The following is an 18691-nucleotide window of genomic DNA, read 5'->3' as shown; positions in this document are numbered from 1 at the left end:
ATTTTACTTTGGTATTGCATTTGGAGACTACTCAAATGATCATACTGCCATGTAAAGTTACTAAGACATCAACACACTGCAACTAGCCAAAAATATATAGATATACACCTTACAGAAGTCATTTTCAGCGGTCATCATCATATCAAGTAGGTACTGTATCTAGAGTATAATTAACACATTCACTCTGTCTCTACAAGTTCTTGCCTCAATGATTCATCCTGGTGTTTAGAGGTATCTCCCAGTTTCAGAACATGCAGCAACTGTTTTCATTAGAGCATGCATCTCCACCCTGATCAGGGTAGTATGGAATAAGATCAATGTCGAACAGTCTCTCAGACTGCACAGTATAGTGATAAGCGATAGCAGTGATCAACCAAGAAACTGAAAACGGAGCAAATACATGGCTTTATTAGTCTTTTCACCATGCCCTTTACATGAAAGCAAGAGTATATAATATTCTCTTGATGAGACAAAGGTATTTCCTTGGGGTCCCATCAGTTATGGAGACACAATCTAAAGGAGGCAAGTCCATTTTCAGTTCCCTTCTACCATGTACCATTCCACATATAAGCTTTAACTGGCCATGGAGGGTTCCCCCCCCCAAAGTTTCAACTTAGACCCTTTTTGTGGTGAATTTGGTGGATTTTGGAGGTGTCTAAGTTACTTAGACCCTTTTCATGTTTACTTAGACCCTTTCATGTTTACTTAGACCCTTTTCATGTTTATTACGCGCACCCGGACTGGTAGCGTTGGCAACGCATCGCCACCTGAAAATTAATTTTAAACCCGTAACTGTTGTTACGGGTGGAGTAATGGCTTGTTTCTACTTATGAACGCTACATTTCTCTGTCACAAGCAGCTGTCAACAATATTAAGGTACAACAACTACATAAAGGGTCTAAATAACTTAGACTTCAGACCACAGGGGTCTAAGTAATTTAGTAACCCTCAGGCCCTGTAGTAGCGCCTTCGCTTCGCTCAGGCGCCACGACACAGGGCCATCGGGTTACTAAATTACTTAGACCCCTGTGGTCTGAAGTCTAACTATTACATAGATTTAAATGATCAACTATTTTGTTTGTTTTATTGTATTTACCTGAATTTTGATACCAAAAAGCATTAGACAACTGTTGATATAGTGTGATCTGAATGGAGCTTGAAGTGCGTGTTAAGTTGATGTTCCACATATGATCTGAGACGACCAATAGAATACTACATAACAATTCATGAACTATAGTTTTACCAAGGGGCCTAATACAGTCCTCTTCACAGATACTAATCAACAGTATACAATGAAAACATAGCACACACACACACATATAACTGAAACTGTAAATACCAATAGATGTGTAGTTTGTATATAAATAAATTTTGAAATATAATAATAAAATTTTGATAGCTCTATTTCAGTCAGGATTTCTCTGCACACTGTGGACACTGGGAAGCTTCATAACATGATCTACAAAATGAGAAATTATTGTACCAAAGTACCATTGGATAATGTAACACAACAATCGTTGAATTACCACAAACAGCCTAACATAAACTATATGAATTTAAAAATCATACAAACATCGAAATACATGTGAAAACAAATTTCATGGATAACTAGATAATGTTATTGTACTAGTGTTACTATTTCAAAATAACGCTTATCAAGAAGCAGTGGGTGACCAGGCCCAATTTGCTACTAAGGTAACTGAAAACCGCTACTTATTGTCAAAGATACTTCGCACATAATACAAGTGAATACAACACTACGTATTTTATTAAGGTCCACAACTGGTAACCACCAACCTGTGGAATGTTAAGGAGCATTGAGGGCAGACAGACACATGCTCTCCAAAAGGATAGAGCATTTCTGGTGCACGGCACAAAATACAAGTGATTCCACGACTGCGACAAATCTGTGTAAAAGAAAAAAGAACATGAAAATTGTAACAGACCCTGCATTCATGCCACTTGTACCCACAGCCAATGCTCTAAAACAAAACATTTTTCATTCCCAACACCAGACATTTAAAATATACCACCTCTACAGTTAGCACATACTGTATCCACATGGCACATCAAAGCATAAATTGTGTAATAAATGGCACGTACATGACATGTCATGGTGATATGGTTACAGTAGATCTCATGAATTTCTTTCAGTTGCACCATCAAGTCACCAGTGGCAATATTATAAAGGTCGGCAATGCTAAACAGTTTAACACTCTCCTTGAAGTGAGGCCACTGATCTAACTGTATGAACATGATACAAACTGACTGGTATCAATACAATTGTAAAATTTACTACTTACCTTTTGAAGTAGTTTTTGTTCTTTAGCCATGAGACAGTCTACAAAAAAGTTTTTCATTATGATGAAATCTTTTCTAAGCTGTTCCATTTGCTCCAAGTCCTGCACATAATTGTACAAATCTGGACTGGCTTGATGAAGTTGCAGCAACGGTCGCACAGATAGAACTTGTAATCTTTCAAAGCAGTTACAACACACCTAAATACAATACATAAAAGTAAAGCAAGAGTAAACCTAATTTACTTTATGTTCGGTGAAGTCCCAGTTGTGGACAATTCTTGCGGGGATCATGTGGGTCTGATTATGATGACACTCGGAGCAGTGGTATGATCCAGTATAGTCACACAATTGTGGCTCCATGTTAGTAGTACCTGGAAGATGACAAATTTGTGTGTGTGTAAGTGTGTAAGTGTGTGTGTGTGTGTGTGTGTGTGTGTGTGTGTGTGTGTGTGTGTGTGTGTGTGTGTGTGTGTGTGTGTGTGTGTGTGTGTGTGTGTGTGTGTGTGTGTGTGTGTGTGTGTGTGTGTGTGTGTGTGTGTGTGTGTGTGTGTGTGTGTGTGTGTGTGTGTGTGTGTGTGTGTGTGTGTGTGTGTGTGTGTGTGTGTGTGTGTGTGTGTGTGTGTGTGTGTGTGTGTGTGTGTGTGTGTGTGTGTGTGTGTGTGTGTGTGTGTGTGTGTGTGTGTGTGTGTGTGTGTGTGTGTGTGTGTGTGTGTGTGTGTGTGTGTGTGTGAGAGAGAGAGCTTTAATAATAATACATTTATAAAAAAAAACTTTGATATGTGCACCATGACACTGGTGTGTAGATTCATGTCTGTGCCAAAACAAGAAGTTTAATATTTACAATTACAGTACATGTTGAATGGTGTTTGTCCCATGGCTGAAGGGATTGGAAAAAGTGGTCAATACACAAAGTAAAGCATGAAATGCTCACACAGTGCACTGGTTTGTAAGCCATGTTGGAATTGGAGTATATACACTGTATGCTTACCATAACTGATAGCCTTGTTACAGCTTTGACACCGAAACTGCTGTTCGGTCAAACTCTTCTCAGGACAGATATTCAATATCAACTTGAGATTGTTCCCAACCTGTAACAACATTGAGTACATGCTTACAAATGAGGTCGATATAAAGCTTCTTTAAATATATGTACTAAAGTGTCTGCATCAACTGATTTAGCCAATAATTACAGTAAGCACACATGTGCAGTATACAGTACATTATGTGCTTACCTTTGAAGAGATACAAATACTCCCGATAAGTGGAATACACCGCATGTGGCAGGTATACCCACATTCTATTAATGACAGAATGTTGAATACACATTCTACCAATAGTAATACATACCTTGGCATATGTAGTGTGGCTTTATGAGACTGCGAGACTTGTGACCACAAGCATCGCAAGACCAGCTCTTTAGAGATGGTCCTCTCTCTTTTATCAACTTGTGACCAAACACAACTTCACACTTTGAGGCCTAACGTAAAATAAATACATAAGCGCACTTGCCACTTGCACACATATACACACAGAAAAAAAGAAAAGAAAAGCAAATCCGTGTGTATTTCCACCCAACAAAACAGCACTGGGATGCCTGCGTACTACTCAGGCACTCGAGTCTTGTGCAGGTAAATCCTCGTGCCCAGTCTCATGAAGAGGGCAATGACCTCAACACTGCAAAGTGAGACAAGGACAGTTGGGCATTTGGTTCCCCAGGTACCCATTGGTATTACAGCTGAGTGGACTGCTTCCCAGTTGACACCATGCCACCAGGTTCCCATTACACAGCTGGATAGACTGGAACAATGTGAGTAAAGTTTCTTGCTCAAGGAAACAGCAACACCACCAAATTGACATAATCAGGAATCAAACCTGGAACCTTTCGATTATCAGGTAATGGTCTAGCTACTTGGCTATGCTGCCTCCACACATGCACGCACATCACATGCACGCACATACATTGTACAATAGGACCTCAATTATCCAAATCTCGATTATCTGAACAGTATAAGTGACTGCTCTATTAAAGTATTTCGCTATTAGGTGAACGTTCTATTAGAGTAAGTGTACATTCCATTAGAGTAGTTGAACACAACTCTGTATGGGCTTCATTTATCCAAACACTTTTATGATTGAACTGGCACACAGGTGTTCAGAAAATGGAGGTCCTACTGCACATCTATTCTGTAAAATTCCTTCCATATCACCTAATATAAAAATATTATGAACTACTTGGTCACACATTACAGTTAAAATTTAATGTCACATACATACTACTCTACATCTTCACATTTTTAACAATCCCAAATCTCATACATACCTCTTCTCATACATACCTCTTGTAGCTGCTCTAGCATAGTATTTAGTCGTAACAGTTCTATTTGGAGGGACTTATGCTTGCTGGTATCAGAAAGGGATTTCGATAGCTGTTCCTTCACTGACTGAATTTTCTTCAACAGCTCACCATATGTGGCCTGTAAATTTACAATTACAGATGTATAAAAATATAAGCTGATACTTGACATAGGGGTCACCTTCAGTGGAACTGTTTTTAGCAAACTTTCTAAATCAAGAACGAAATAGAAAGGTTCTCCATCAGGACAAAAAAATATATAAATTCTTGGTCTTAAAGTACATACCTGCTTTAGACAGGTAACACCTCATTATAATGATCATGTCAAGTAGGTCCCAAAGGTGTACTTCATGACCTAAGACCACTTTGTTATTTAGGGCCACATTTTTTGGTGCCATAAGTGACCCACTAAGGAAGAGTGCTGCATTCTATACCTCTTTTGAATAGTGTTCTTCAATAAAATCTGACAGCTCTAGCTTGTTTTTCTCTTCTTCACTGGTCACCACTTCAGTTTCAATGCCTACAGGTTCCTCCTCATTCTGCAAATCCATTTCAAATTTATCTTCGAGCGTCACAAAAGTGTCCTCATTAATGTGTGTCATCTCTCCAGTAGGAAAAGTGTCAACATTTTCCTCCAGAATAACTGTGCCCTTATCACCTAATATCTCTTCGATGACTTTATCGATTATAATGTCAGATGATGATACAGAATGGCGTTGGTCACTGTCCTCAACACTGCCTGTCTCTACAGCAACTGTTTCAGTGTCCACGTGACTGGTAGCCAGGTTGCTGTCTGCCTCAAGCACAGGAGACAATGGTTTCTTGCCAAGTGTGGACAAAACCGACTGCTCAGTGTCAAGTTCTGTGTTCTCAAAATAGTTAACAATTTGGTCATCACTAGACGGAGGTAGCACTTCCTCAAGATTGTGACACAGAGTATCGATCTGTCCACCAGACTGATTTGATGATGTCATGTGCTCACTAACAGGAATATCTTCAACAACAACTGAACCGACGTCGCACTGTTTAGGTGATGCCTCTGGCAGCTGTTCACCGGATAACTGCCTGCTATCTTTTGGACTATATTCACTACTGCCTAGTGTCCCAGTGGTGGTTGTAGTTGTGGTGGTCGTGGTAGTTCCTTCGTCATCCGTAATGTTACCGTCGTCACTGCTGCCCTCGCTGTCTGTGTAACTATCCGTACTGACTGTCGACTCTTCCTGATCTTCACCAGTAGCCACAGCCTCAGTCTTCTTAGGACCTAATTGTATGTATGTGTGTACATGGTGTCTGAGTACAATGTGTGTAAGAGTGTATATGATTGGATATTTCACAATAGTAAAACAGCACCCAGTGACTATCCCCTTGTAGAGCTTTTAAAGCTAGTATTTCTAATAGGTAGCCTTAGTAATAAAGTTTCTAAACATCAATTGTGCATACGTTACATGTACAAAAACATTGCAATGTAGTAACTTACAATGTAACATGGTTTTTAATAGAAACTACTGATAAATCACTTCAAGGGATACATACATATATTGCACAACTTTGAGAGTTTGGAATATAAACAAAACTAGATTACAAAATTCGTGGATACTCTTCAAATTGATACATATAACCAGTTAGTGTTAGTGCATTTATAGTACATGCATCACTCAATCCCAGTGCATAGTATGAATACATCTACAGTGAATAAACTCAAGTGTACATGTATTCATAAGTACTCATGTATGCACATGCATCAATGTGTGCATGTGTGTAGTACCTTTCCTCCGTTTTCTTCTGTGCTTTTCTTCTGTCTCTTTCACAGGTCTCATACGTAGATGTGATGCTTGTAACGCTTCAGGAGGAGCCTCAAACTCCAAACTAACTGTATCCACGTCACTAGAAAAATAAATGACAGAGAAAATCATAAATTGGTTGCTTTGTACAATGCATAACTTTTTTTTCATACCAAAGTCACAATTATTGACTTAGAATAATACACATGCATACACAGAACATACGTACAAGACACTACACGTACATGTCAAAATTGAGCTCTGACAACCCGGTTAGTAGATACTTTAATGCCTCCCTCATTTCTTGGTTTCTCAAGAAGGCATGTGGTTCATAATACTGGCTGTATGAATACACATACACATTTACACACATGAATCATACGTACATCATTTTTAAAAAGCATACGTATATTTGATAGCAGTGCCTACAAAGTATTATTGCCCAGAGAACACTGCTAAGGGGATACTTGGCAAATTATTTAGGGGAAGGACTATACTGCTCTTGTTGATTCACGGCAATGCATGATTACTTCAATGATACAGAAAGTCAGCGGATTGAGGCACTTCTTATACTGTTCTTCATTAGTAATGCTGTATAATGGGTAGAACGTAGCTGCAAACAAAGCAGAATAGTCACTTCTCTTTTCAGCAATTGATTGCAGAGGCACATCTCATACTGCTCTTCTGTTGTATAACAGGTGGAACATAGCTGTAAACAAAGTGGAATGGCCACTTCACTTTTCAGTAATTGATAGTCGGGGCACACATTCAGTCGCTCAATTGATTTTTATAGCGTGTCCATTCTTTCCTTTGATACAGTATGCATTGGTTATAACCAGTCATAAAAACAAGTGTGAGGAAAAATTACCTTCATTATTTCATTTCTTTTTTTTCTTTCTATGATATGTAAAATATCTATTATACTTGTATATTTAAAATGCTTCATACATAACCGCATAGTAGAATAGTGGAAAAGAATTTATGACGTATATATGAACACACTGATACTGTAGTTGTACACATATATGTACTGTACCTCAGTAGGGACTCATCCTGACATAGAACATTGATGTAGTTCTCTAGTGCACACTCATTGACTGCTAGCCTGATCCAAGCACGACAGCGACCCATCTCACTCTGAGCATGTTGTAGACTACAATAGTTCACAGGATGAATACATGTGAATGAAGCAATACTTCACAGAGTGGCCACTTCTTAAGACCTCCAAGGTATGCCTCATAACCTCATTAAAAAGACATACTTTATCCCTGGTGTGACCCTTTAATACAGGTATCTCCCTAACAAGGCCACGTCTACACCAAATAAACAAGGTGTGCTTCACAACCTTATTAAATTCCATGAGTGGAAGTGAATCTCTTTGTAAGAGGTTTCACCACACACATTTATAGTACATACTTTGAAATGTATTTAATGGCTTGCTTCCGTGAAATCTTCAGTAAGAGAGGCCAAAAAGAGTTCTTGTGCCTGAATCCTAATAACCTAAACAAGCAAACAAGACTCAATAGTTAGGAGTCTCAAGAGCTTGTAGTCACTCACCTGGCACGTAATCCATTACGAAGGATGTTCTCAAATGTGGCACAAAGATGGCGACTAGCTCGGCATTCCTTGATAGGCTTTTTCTCTTGAGCATACAAAAACTGAACCTGTGGTTTTAAAATGTTCAAAATCACAGCAGTTTCTAGTACAGATGATACAGTGCTGACATACATGACTATATACTATAGTAAAAACATCACTGCTTGTGTGTACAGAAAATACAGCACGGGGTGAGTGTGTTGTGAGGCTAATATAGCACGAGATGGAGCACCAAGTGTTGTATTAGTCTCGAGACACCCTGAGTGCTGTATTTTTGCACACAAAAGCAGCATAGGCGGTGTTTGTTCAGAGCATTCGTCCAGAGTACCCAAACTGCTGCTCTCAGTAAGTGTTCACATTATCTATGTTAGGTCGTAGAACAAAATGGTAGGATGCAATCCGGGAATGCAAGAGCACCTGGTCACTAAATCATGCATGATACCCATAAGGACAATACATGTAATGAAAGTTTAACACTGCAAACACATGCTTGAAATGAAAACAGTTAAATTGAAACATAAACAAACCCAGTACTGCATTGTGATTTTGCCTGCTATTGGTAAACAAGTGACTAATACCCACTTCATTATTAGGCCTAATAAGCAGTTTCTCATGTGCACCTACATCACCACATTCCTTGCTGCGTCAAAGACCTTTTGTATTATTGTTGGCTGAATGCAACTATTCAGAAACTTATGAAGCTAGTGACTAGCTAAGGTACTCAAAACAGTCGATTTCAGGTTGCTTGCAAAATGCAATTGAACAATTTCCATGCATGATTCGCGAACGTATATATAGTTACATGCAGGTTTAAATTAGCTCAATATGCCCCTAGCATTGTCTAACAAAGGTGGAAAGTTGGTTACATTATTACAAGGAGCTTGGTTGTAAAGAAACAGCTGATGTGTGCAATATTGTATGTGCAAATTGTTGAATTGCATTCACAAGCAATCCAAAATTGACTGTAGGTCTCTGACATAGAAAGGTGTTATTGATGACCTCACACGTGACCAATGAGGTTCCACCAATACATTATCGACTTTCTATTTCTACACAGGAGCACCATGCCACACACACTAACAATGGCTCATTGCACCAGCACTATTACAGAATAGTCTAACAAACACAATGTGGTGGTGAAAACGAGAGCAAAAAGCTGCAGAAAAACTACAACTGAACAGTACGAAAACCACCAACAAGTGTTTACGACATGGCGTGCGTTTCAAGTAAGTGTCTCGTGGCCAGTGTTACTGCTCTATGTCCCAAGCCATACAACCACACACACAAACAAAAATCATCTCATTTACAGGTAGTTTTCGTGTTACCTCTTTGGTCGCCTTAGAAACACCCTTCAACAACCATTCCTTCAATCTCTGTTGTTCCATGGTCAATTATACAATTCATAACACAACGAAGACACCGGACGCCCAAATAATACACATCTTTAGTGTGCATTAAATAAAACACAATTCACGTGACTGTTGACTTGGTTGCTTAGAAACCAGTACTTTTTTACCGTTTGTCGAGGGCAAACACAATCTTATTGGTCGGGTATCGAAACGACACTAAGAACTGGTAATATGGTGGTCGTCTGATTTGAAAAGATGCTTAATCCATTAGCCAATCCGAAGGGTGTTAAAATCTTCTGCGAGCTGTGTCCTAAACCAGCCTACGTCCAGTGCACCAACTGTCGTGCAGCGTACTACTGGTACGTACTGTGGGGGGTGCTGGAGCTAATCTTTGAGTAATGCATTAATCCGCTTCTTTATTGTTCTTTGATATTGTAGCAACTATGAGCATCAGCAGCATGATTTAGAGGCCATTCATCATTTAGTGTGTCATCTTCTTGCACATGCAAGGAAGCCACTACCTCATGCCAACAGCAGTGAAGAGAGGCTTCAGATGAAACATGAACAACAAAAAATCAGAGTTAGTCCAGAGTGTATTTATACATCGAGAGACGTGTACATGTTCAGTTGTGATATGTCACCTCACATGTCATGGTTTCAGTTTGATTTAAAGGCTCTCACTGAAAAAGAACCTATGTGTACAGTACCTGTTGAATAGCTTTTCCATTCATTAGTACTAGTTTCAAGAAATTCAGACGCCTTACCATTCATTGGCTATATACTCTGGCCATAGAATTTTGATGATGCATTGAAGCTGTAATGATGTATTACACTTGTTACTCATTCTAACAGAAAGATATTCTAGACATCACCCTCAATCACAGCACCAAGTTATTACACGAAGGAAGACATGATCATGCTGCACCCTCGGCTTTGCAAGCACTGAAGATATCAACAGACTTGTATGGAAATGGTAGCATCGACAGCACACCAGCTTACTTTGCTTTAGCTGAAGCTAACATAGGTATGCTATATGTACTGTAAAAACACCGGACGAGATTGTATACTAGCTATACACTTAACACACACTGCAGTCCACTTCCTAACTAACAGATTAAAGGCTTGGGGAATAAGAAAATAATATTGTCTTGTTGTGTAGATGCGCATAATGACCTTTTTTTTGAGTTTCGTAATTAACTTCTATTAAACAGCTACACATGTACATTACTGAATGGTCATACTAATTGCATTTATTGAATTGTTCAAAAGGTTTGGGTCAGTTAAAAGATGCAGAACAGTATCTATCACAAGCTCAGTGGGTGGTACTGCAGACATCGGATTGTGCTCCCAGCATCAAGTCAAGACTACACAGGGACCTGGGACTGTTGTTCATGGCACAAGGAGATGGTCAAGGGTCGAAAAAACATTTCGCTGAAGATGTGAGTACTACAGTAGCTACATTGATAATTATACTTGTTATCAATCTGCTAACTGGTCTATTTCTAAATATTAATCACTTAAATTTTTTTGCAATTGTATGCACATTTATGTGCGTTGTATTGTTTTTGTTATAGATTTATCATTCTTCTTTGGCCTATGGACCACATCACAGAAAAACCGTAGGAGGATATTTCCATTTAGGGAATGTGTTCTTATCAGAAAACAAGCCTGATGTTACCCTCTCCCTACATGATCAGGTAATGTCTGATAAGATCACAACTATAATATTATAGTAATATTTCAAACACACTGTTAAGTGTTTACTTTCATGCGAATATTTCTACAGGTAATTCAGGTATGGAACTCGTATCTACATGACATCATATATTCCACTGCCACTCCCACACCTTCACAACAGAAGTCAGAACTCCATGGACTAGGTATGAATTTCCAGAATCACCTAACACTGCAATACCATTTGGGCCGGAGTATTGTTAATGATTGAAAACTTTCAGTTTTTAAAAAGATGGAAAAAAAAGATACTCTAGAGAAAAAAATGCATACCCGTAGTTATCCAGTTTTTAAAAAGAATGTGTAACATAAATGTATTGTATTGGTGTAATACACACAGAGTCACAGATAACCTAATTTTAATACATGTACTAAAGGGCCACTTTAGGAACTAATTAGGTATGCAGGTTTCCTCATTTTCAAGTGCCCAACTTTCTACTGTGTGAATTGGTTGTATTAGATGCTGCTGGCAAGGCTGAGGCACTACACATGCTACACAGGATACGTGAACTAAGGGAACAACACACTAAGACTCTACCACCAGTGGTGAACAAGGTCTATCACACTCTAGCAATGTTACACTATGTGCTCCAAGATTTTCATAAGGTAAGGAAATGTGTTTGTGTGTACTGTATAAGTACAAATGTCAGAGTGTGATTGAGGAGTATGCCTTCCATTAGGATCTAATTTTTCAAGTTATACTTTTATGACAATTAACTATTATACTCATTGCATTTTAGTTGAAATTTATGCAAAATAGTATAGTCTAATTGCAATTGTGTATGTATCCCATAAAAGCACCAAGTAGGGTTGTGTGTTCTATTTGAGTTTAAGTACAGTATCTAAACTAATATGTCCGTAGCAATTTTTTAAACTTTACACGTGTACAATAACTACAATTGTCATTGTTACTACATATGTCAGCCCCCTCCCAATTATTACTTCTACTACAGCAAGTAATGGTGTTATGTTTCTCTGTTCCTACAGGCATATGATTATGTACAAAAAGCTTTAGACTTGTCCCAACAAACTACTAATGTTTCACAAGATTTGATATCTGGACTTGAAGAACTAATGCAATTGAGTAAAGTTCACCTTGCCACTAACCATCAGTAACCACTGTATTATATTGTTGTACTAAATATTGTATACAATTGATGTGTGTTGTTATTGCTAGTGATTAATATGGGTACATGCCAAGTTTTTTACTGGTTGGGTAAGATACAATACCTGTGCTGTACTCAATTTATGCATAAAAATGGTTTAAGTATGTGCATGCATGTGTGGTGTATGTGACAAGTGTTACAATTGTAGCAGGTCAATTCCTTGTTCAATGGAGTAGTGGAGAAGGTGTTTCTTGAAGAAGGCAAAGAAAGTCTGAAAGTATTTAACAGTAGTAGACTGGGCCGGCACAAGTAGAACTCTAGCCACCATCCCTGAGTCACTCAGTGAAGGCACATCAGTCAACACAGTCACTGTAAACTCTACTGGCTCATACGAGTAATCCACCTGAATAGTACTGCACTCCATAGCAACGGCTTTTCTGCGCATCTTCCTCCGGTTCGTCCATGTATTGCTAGTGGACTTGCACAAGTATTGAGATGAAATGTGTGCTTCATATGCAGAAAGGAATGACTTGTTTGAATCATCTGAGCTGATGGAATCATCCAATCGTGGTCTCTTGGCAGCTACTATCACCAAGTCTTCATCACACAGTGGCCGTTTTAATCTTGTTCGTTGCACCTCTGGTTGTGTCTCACTAGAAGGCTGCATCACATCAGTGACCAAGTTATCACCATTTGCAACTATTGGTAAGCTTTCTACTTCACTCTCAGAAACACAGGTGCACTCAAAAGCTAATTCATTTTCAAGTATTGCCACAATTGATTTAACAGCTTTGTTCTCAAGTGGCAATTGAGCAGGAGTATTATGGTTGATGGCAGCAACTTGTTCAGATTGTAAATCTATTGAATAAATGTGAATCTTTTTGGATACCGGCTTGGTGGATCTAAACAACTGAAGGAATTCCACATTAATATCAACACTATTACTCGCTGATGATAACATTGAATGAAGAAGACATGAAGCAGAGGAGAACTTCTGTTGTAGGCTGGTGAAAGGTGGAACCATTAGGTTTTGTGAGACATTGTGACTGAGTTCAATAGGGTCTTGTATGCACAAAGGGCCTACTTTGAATGTTCGAGAGGAATCATTGATGTGTGGTTTTGATATTTCAATGGCTCTCTTGATATCTAGTATCTCTCTAGTGTGTATCGCAACAACATGACTCTTGAAGTCAAAACTGGAAGAATAGAAATCAACTATGTGCTTCAGTAGTATGCCTGTGTTAGGAGAATGCAGTAATAACAACGAAGCACCTAAATCCATATGTACAGTCTGTAAAACATTTACTAAACTACTCTAATAGAACAAACAGTAGGGCACCCATTAACTAATTTTGGGAATAGCACACAATTATAGAGTCCAACAGAATTTTAATTTTTGAAACTTTCTAGCGATAAACGTTGAATGTCTATCCATTCCACACATTTCAACTTTTAAAATACACTTTCAAAAATTCCTGGTCAGTAGTGTAACTGTTTGTTGTTTCTACTACATGAAACATGACTAACAACAAGTCAAACTCTGCAAAACCTAGCAAAACACACACACAATTTACCTAAACCCATTTTATTACTGCTGGGAGATAGACTGTCAACAGAGCAGAAACTGAATGGCCATCCTTGAACTAATCCATAAGGTCCAACCATCTCACTAGCAGTATCAGGCAGCAGTGGCCAATCTCCAATATCTTGTAGGCAAGGTAGTACTGGGGGGCTACAATGCTGTAAAGCATAGATGACCATAAGAGCTATGGAATAACTGTTGAACATTCTGCCACCAATACCGGTAGCCCTTATCATTGCACAGAATGAGGATACTAACGGAACCAGTCTGTTGTCAAACAGAGAATAATTCTTGAGCAGTAGACTATTACAAAGAGCCAACCTATAGAATGAATTACAAGATACGCACTATCATTAATGGGAACCTCAGAATCACACCTTCTGGAAACTAAACTTTGTACACAAATGACACAATTGGGGATTATTACAATGACCTAGTTTACACAGTGGACTGATTTGACAGTTTTTCACTGTACCTGTTGTCGATGGTCACATCACATTCTTTCTCAGCTGGAGCATAGTAAAACTTTATAACTGGGCACTTGGCTGTTCTGATATGTCTGACCCTCATGGCACCTGGTAGTTTCATACTGACGGTTGAGGCTAATAACTGCAAATCCAAGTCAGCTGATGCAGACTGTGACATCACAACATGCTCAACTAATTTAGCACACTGGTTATCATTGTTTACAAAATTTAAGTATTTCAAGGAAAGAAGTTTTTCGTCTTCCTTTGTAAATTTTGTCAATAGGCACATATCCAGGTCAGATTTGTGAGACCCAAATCTTGTGATCAGTGAACCATAAGGGATAACCTTACAACCAGGTACAACCAGTTTACAAGCTTGTTCCACCATGTTACAAATTGAAAGAGACTGTGCCACACCATCAGGTGACAAGTGAGTTGCTTCACTAAACACCTTAATTTTATCATCAACCTAAAATGTACACATATACAATTACAAGAACAGAAAATACAGACAACATACACAATACACCATGTACACACACTACAGTAGAACCTTGACTCTTTACAGGTGTACATTCCATAGAGTAGTTGAACAGAGCTCTGTATATAAGTGAATGAGCTCTGTACTATTTGAACAATTAAAGATTGAACTGCGCACAAGTGTTCGGGTCTGCTTCGATTTCAGATAACAAGGATCTACTGTATTGTGAATACAGTTAGACCTCTATAATATGCACTCACAATATACTGCTCAAGTAAAGCATTGTGCATAGGTGTATGTTCTATTAGAGTATTTGAAAGGAGCACTACATAAATGACCTTCAATTGTACACAACTTCTGTGAACACTATACTATCTATGCTTGTGACTAATGGGGTTTGGATAACTGAAGGTCTATATTGTATTTGCACACTGTGGCATATGTGGATACATACTACACACACTGTGACACACAATTTAATACTCACACTTTTAAATACACCGTCATGTATTTTTTTTATACAGCTCAAGGACTTACTGAGTTCACACTATTTAACCGTTTAAGTACATTATCACTGAGTAAAGAATGTCCACTTTGATGGATGCCATGATCAGGGTCAGCAGATGAAGATCCCTCCATCATAATCTTTGACCTCGGAGCTTTGAGTGGCTTTTTACTTGCGATTGGCTTGGCTGGTTTCTTTGATCCAAATTTAGTTGATGCAGACTTCGTAGGTGACTTGACTTCCCGAGGCTTCACAACAAGTCTTTTATCATGTAAAGTAAGTCCACTTGACTGGGACAAGGCTGCGAAAGCACAATTCTCATCTATAAACTCCACAATGGCATATGTGCCCTAAAGAACACACAGTATATCACTTAAGAGCCAGACACTGTAATTCAAATGCAGCAACAGTTATAATATACCCATGAACACATAAAATACCCACTGGCATTGTCAGAAAGTGCAGCAACATTAAAACTACAGTATCTGACAGCACCCATTATAAATGAAGTAAGAATTGTAGTAGAGTGCGGGATCAAAATCTGACTGTGAATATATCTATACAAACAGGTGACATAGAGTGACCAAAAAATACAATCCACTGCATGTTTACAGTGAAACCTTTAAAAAGGGATAACCTGAAATGTGGCCACCAATAAACCAAATTACATGGTTTATTTATATTAGTACACACATTTCTCAGAAACCAGGTAAACCGTCCATGGTCCTTTTTTGCATATAGAGACTAGTATAGACTCCATAAATCAAGACACCTCACTAACGAAAACTTTCAAGTTGCATGGTCCCAAGTGTTTGGAATACTGTAAATTCAGGGTTGTGAACAATCTTCTGAAAATTGTGTGATTTTGAAGCATGGACTATTTTAGTTTTATGTCACTCATTTTCAAAAGGAACAATTTCTCTATCGCAAATGAAGCATTCATACTTTCATTCAGATCATGAAAATACAAAAATAAATTACACTGCACTCATCCACTGTAAAGTACACCTTATGCAATTGAGTACCTTATCAGCATCAATGTATACTTTCTTGACTGGCCCAAACTGACTGAACAATTTCATCAAATCTTCTTCAGTAGCTGAGCCACTCACAAAACCTCTTACATAGACAGAACTGTGCAAGGAATGTATTCTGGCTTGTTCCACACCTGACATGGTACCACCTGAAGGCTCCATTCAGCAACTACAAATACACAACAGGTCTTTCAAAATTTCAACTTTTGTAGCAGTTATAAATTAAATGCTCAGGCAATCAATGATTATCAATCACACATATGCGATGATCAGTGGTTCAACTCAAACAAGCAAAGGAAGCCAAAATATAGGCAGACCAGACACATAATTATTACATTATTGTAGATTGCAATATAAAGAAACTCTCAACCCAGTGAACCTACCCATCCCATTACAATATCATAGAAGAGATCACACTTAGTGCTCAAAAGGCTTAGCCACTCTATATCCTTCCAGTGGATGTAAAGTTCAAGAGTGTAAAGCAAGCACGTTTTACCTCTTGAACCTGTTCATACTTACATATTGTGTTGCATAACTAAACTTGAGGGTGAGTTGGGTTTCAAAATACTTTCTTCCTTCCCAAAAACTGTTAGCTGCGGTCTTCCTTTGTATTTTACGGGACTTACCATTTGGATACAGATGTTATATTTGCTGACACAGTTCTCCAAGTAAACACTGTTGTTATGACTACAAGCGCTGTTTTGTGTGAGAACTTATTGAAATTTTGTTTTTGCTTTTTCAAGGTTTTCGAGGTTGACAGCGTAAAATTTATCCTTGAAAAATTTAAACCTCCATATATGGGATCATTTGCAAATCTGCTATTTCACATTGCTCAACTTTGAAAATATTGCCCCTCAAAATGCATTGTCTGATAGAAGAGAATATTCCATAAAGCACAAGGCTGATAGTGACCTACCATAGTAAGACCAAGAGTACATAATAATAGACTACATAATAATAGACTATTATGTACTCTTGGTCTTACTCTTACATAAGAGTAAGACCAAGAGTAAGTCTTACTCTTGGTCTTACTATGTACTCTTGGTCTTACTCTTACATAAGAGTAAGACCAAGAGTAAGTCTTACTCTTGGTCTTACTATGTACTCTTGGTCTTACTCTTACATAAGAGTAAGACCAAGAGTAAGTCTTACTCTTGGTCTTACTATGTACTCTTGGTCTTACTCTTACATAAGAGTAAGACCAAGAGTAAGTCTTACTCTTGGTCTTACTATGTACTCTTGGTCTTACTCTTACATAAGAGTAAGACCAAGAGTAAGTCTTACTCTTGGTCTTACTATGTACTCTTGGTCTTACTCTTACATAAGAGTAAGACCAAGAGTAAGTCTTACTCTTGGTCTTACTATGTACTCTTGGTCTTACTCTTACATAAGACCAAGAGTACATAATAATAGAAGTGTATTTTATTTATTAATGCTTTACAGCACAAGTGCTGAAGGTCTATAGGACACCTGGTCCTACAGCCTGCTCAAAGACTTTAGCTACAGAGGGTGTGTTTGAAAAGTTGGAGAAAGGAGAAAAATCCATGACTGGACCTAGGTGGCCTCGAACCTGCAGCCATCCGATTTACGCTCGAACGCTTACAAGAGTCTACCAGGTGGTCAGGATGTTTTCTCCTTGTTATTTTCATGTAATTATATCCATAGGAATTCTAGAGAGTAACTCATGATCTCTAAGTGCCCCAAGTAGAACCAAATGGACACTAGTTTATTTATTAATGCTTTACAGCACAAGTGCTGAAGGTCTGTAGGACACCTGGTCCCGAGAAGATTGCCTAATATTACTGCAACACAGAAAGCACTTCTTGCTGCTCAACAAGAGAAAATAAAGTTTGGTTGCCCTAATTTCTGCTGTTTCATAATAAATGGACTCAATGTCAAGGTACACACACACACACACACACACACACACACACACACACACACACACACACACACACACACACACACACACACACACACACACACACACACACACACACACACACACACACACACACACACACACACACACACACACACACACACACACACACACACACACACACACACACACACACACACACACACACACACACACACACACACACACACACACACACACACACACACACACACACACACACACACACACACACACACACACACACACACACACACACACACACACACACACACACACACACACCATCCATTTTTGTCAGACATGGTTGCATAGTCTGCAAACATGCTCCCCAAACAAAGAACATACACATGAGCACACAAGTAAGAAAAAAAATGTTACCACTACACTACACACACCTCCTTACAATTTTTAAACAACTTCCAAGAGTCTGTAATTCTGTATGAACTAATACCCACTCACGAGCATTAATTAGAATATACTAC

General features: G+C 38.5%; 3 protein-coding genes and 1 long non-coding RNA gene across 4 annotated transcripts; 2 read left to right on the top strand and 2 right to left on the bottom strand.

The window, feature by feature from the left end:
* Positions 1–619: 619 nt before the first annotated feature.
* Positions 620–1404, top strand: LOC136242315 (uncharacterized). The gene is made up of 2 exons (XR_010694513.1): positions 620–876; positions 1118–1404. It is a non-coding gene; the product is annotated as an uncharacterized lncRNA (long non-coding RNA).
* LOC136242310 (pleckstrin homology domain-containing family M member 1-like) lies at positions 1276–9504 on the bottom strand. Its single transcript, XM_066033716.1, has 16 exons — positions 9356–9504; positions 7992–8098; positions 7851–7934; positions 7471–7587; positions 6680–6775; positions 6419–6537; positions 5088–5914; positions 4637–4774; positions 3648–3777; positions 3533–3597; positions 3289–3388; positions 2544–2671; positions 2304–2498; positions 2104–2244; positions 1798–1907; positions 1276–1459 (listed from the first exon to the last, which is right to left on the bottom strand). The coding sequence occupies exons 1-16, from the start codon at positions 9413–9415 to the stop codon at positions 1411–1413; spliced, it is 2466 nt and encodes an 821-aa protein (XP_065889788.1). The 5' UTR covers positions 9416–9504; the 3' UTR covers positions 1276–1410.
* On the top strand, positions 9497–12310 carry LOC136242313 (zinc finger MYND domain-containing protein 12-like). Its single transcript, XM_066033719.1, has 8 exons — positions 9497–9738; positions 9818–9959; positions 10232–10403; positions 10649–10818; positions 10954–11076; positions 11166–11259; positions 11571–11716; positions 12098–12310. The coding sequence occupies exons 1-8, from the start codon at positions 9635–9637 to the stop codon at positions 12224–12226; spliced, it is 1080 nt and encodes a 359-aa protein (XP_065889791.1). The 5' UTR covers positions 9497–9634; the 3' UTR covers positions 12227–12310.
* On the bottom strand, positions 12291–18681 carry LOC136242311 (speckle targeted PIP5K1A-regulated poly(A) polymerase-like). Its single transcript, XM_066033717.1, has 6 exons — positions 18613–18681; positions 16277–16454; positions 15284–15601; positions 14274–14734; positions 13791–14119; positions 12291–13452 (listed from the first exon to the last, which is right to left on the bottom strand). The coding sequence occupies exons 2-6, from the start codon at positions 16445–16447 to the stop codon at positions 12413–12415; spliced, it is 2319 nt and encodes a 772-aa protein (XP_065889789.1). The 5' UTR covers positions 16448–16454; positions 18613–18681; the 3' UTR covers positions 12291–12412.
* Between the last annotated feature and the right edge of the window lie 10 nt (positions 18682–18691).

Source organism: Dysidea avara, chromosome 13, assembly GCF_963678975.1.
Source record: "Dysidea avara chromosome 13, odDysAvar1.4, whole genome shotgun sequence".
NCBI classification, from domain to species: domain Eukaryota; kingdom Metazoa; phylum Porifera; class Demospongiae; order Dictyoceratida; family Dysideidae; genus Dysidea; species Dysidea avara.
This window is presented reverse-complemented; position numbering and strand designations above follow the sequence as displayed.

What these genes read in the sequence shown, in the direction of transcription:
- LOC136242313 (XM_066033719.1), top strand. Translation starts at nt 9,635, where the DNA reads ATGCTTAATCCATTAGCCAATCCGAAGGGTGTTAAAATCTTCTGCGAG. An exon ending in CCCTCTCCCTACATGATCAG is followed by an intron (nt 11,077 to 11,165) that starts GTAATGTCTGAT and finishes ATATTTCTACAG; the next exon opens with GTAATTCAGGTATGGAACTC. An exon ending in GTCAGAACTCCATGGACTAG is followed by an intron (nt 11,260 to 11,570) that starts GTATGAATTTCC and finishes TGGTTGTATTAG; the next exon opens with ATGCTGCTGGCAAGGCTGAG.
- LOC136242311 (XM_066033717.1), bottom strand. Translation starts at nt 16,447, where the DNA reads ATGGAGCCTTCAGGTGGTACCATGTCAGGTGTGGAACAAGCCAGAATA. An exon ending in TATACATTGATGCTGATAAG is followed by an intron (nt 15,602 to 16,276) that starts GTACTCAATTGC and finishes TGTGTTCTTTAG; the next exon opens with GGCACATATGCCATTGTGGA. An exon ending in GGTTAAATAGTGTGAACTCA is followed by an intron (nt 14,735 to 15,283) that starts GTAAGTCCTTGA and finishes TGTACATTTTAG; the next exon opens with GTTGATGATAAAATTAAGGT.
- LOC136242310 (XM_066033716.1), bottom strand. Translation starts at nt 9,415, where the DNA reads ATGGAACAACAGAGATTGAAGGAATGGTTGTTGAAGGGTGTTTCTAAG. An exon ending in GCCATTAAATACATTTCAAA is followed by an intron (nt 7,588 to 7,850) that starts GTATGTACTATA and finishes GAACTATTGTAG; the next exon opens with TCTACAACATGCTCAGAGTG. An exon ending in CAGGATGAGTCCCTACTGAG is followed by an intron (nt 6,776 to 7,470) that starts GTACAGTACATA and finishes GTATTCATACAG; the next exon opens with CCAGTATTATGAACCACATG.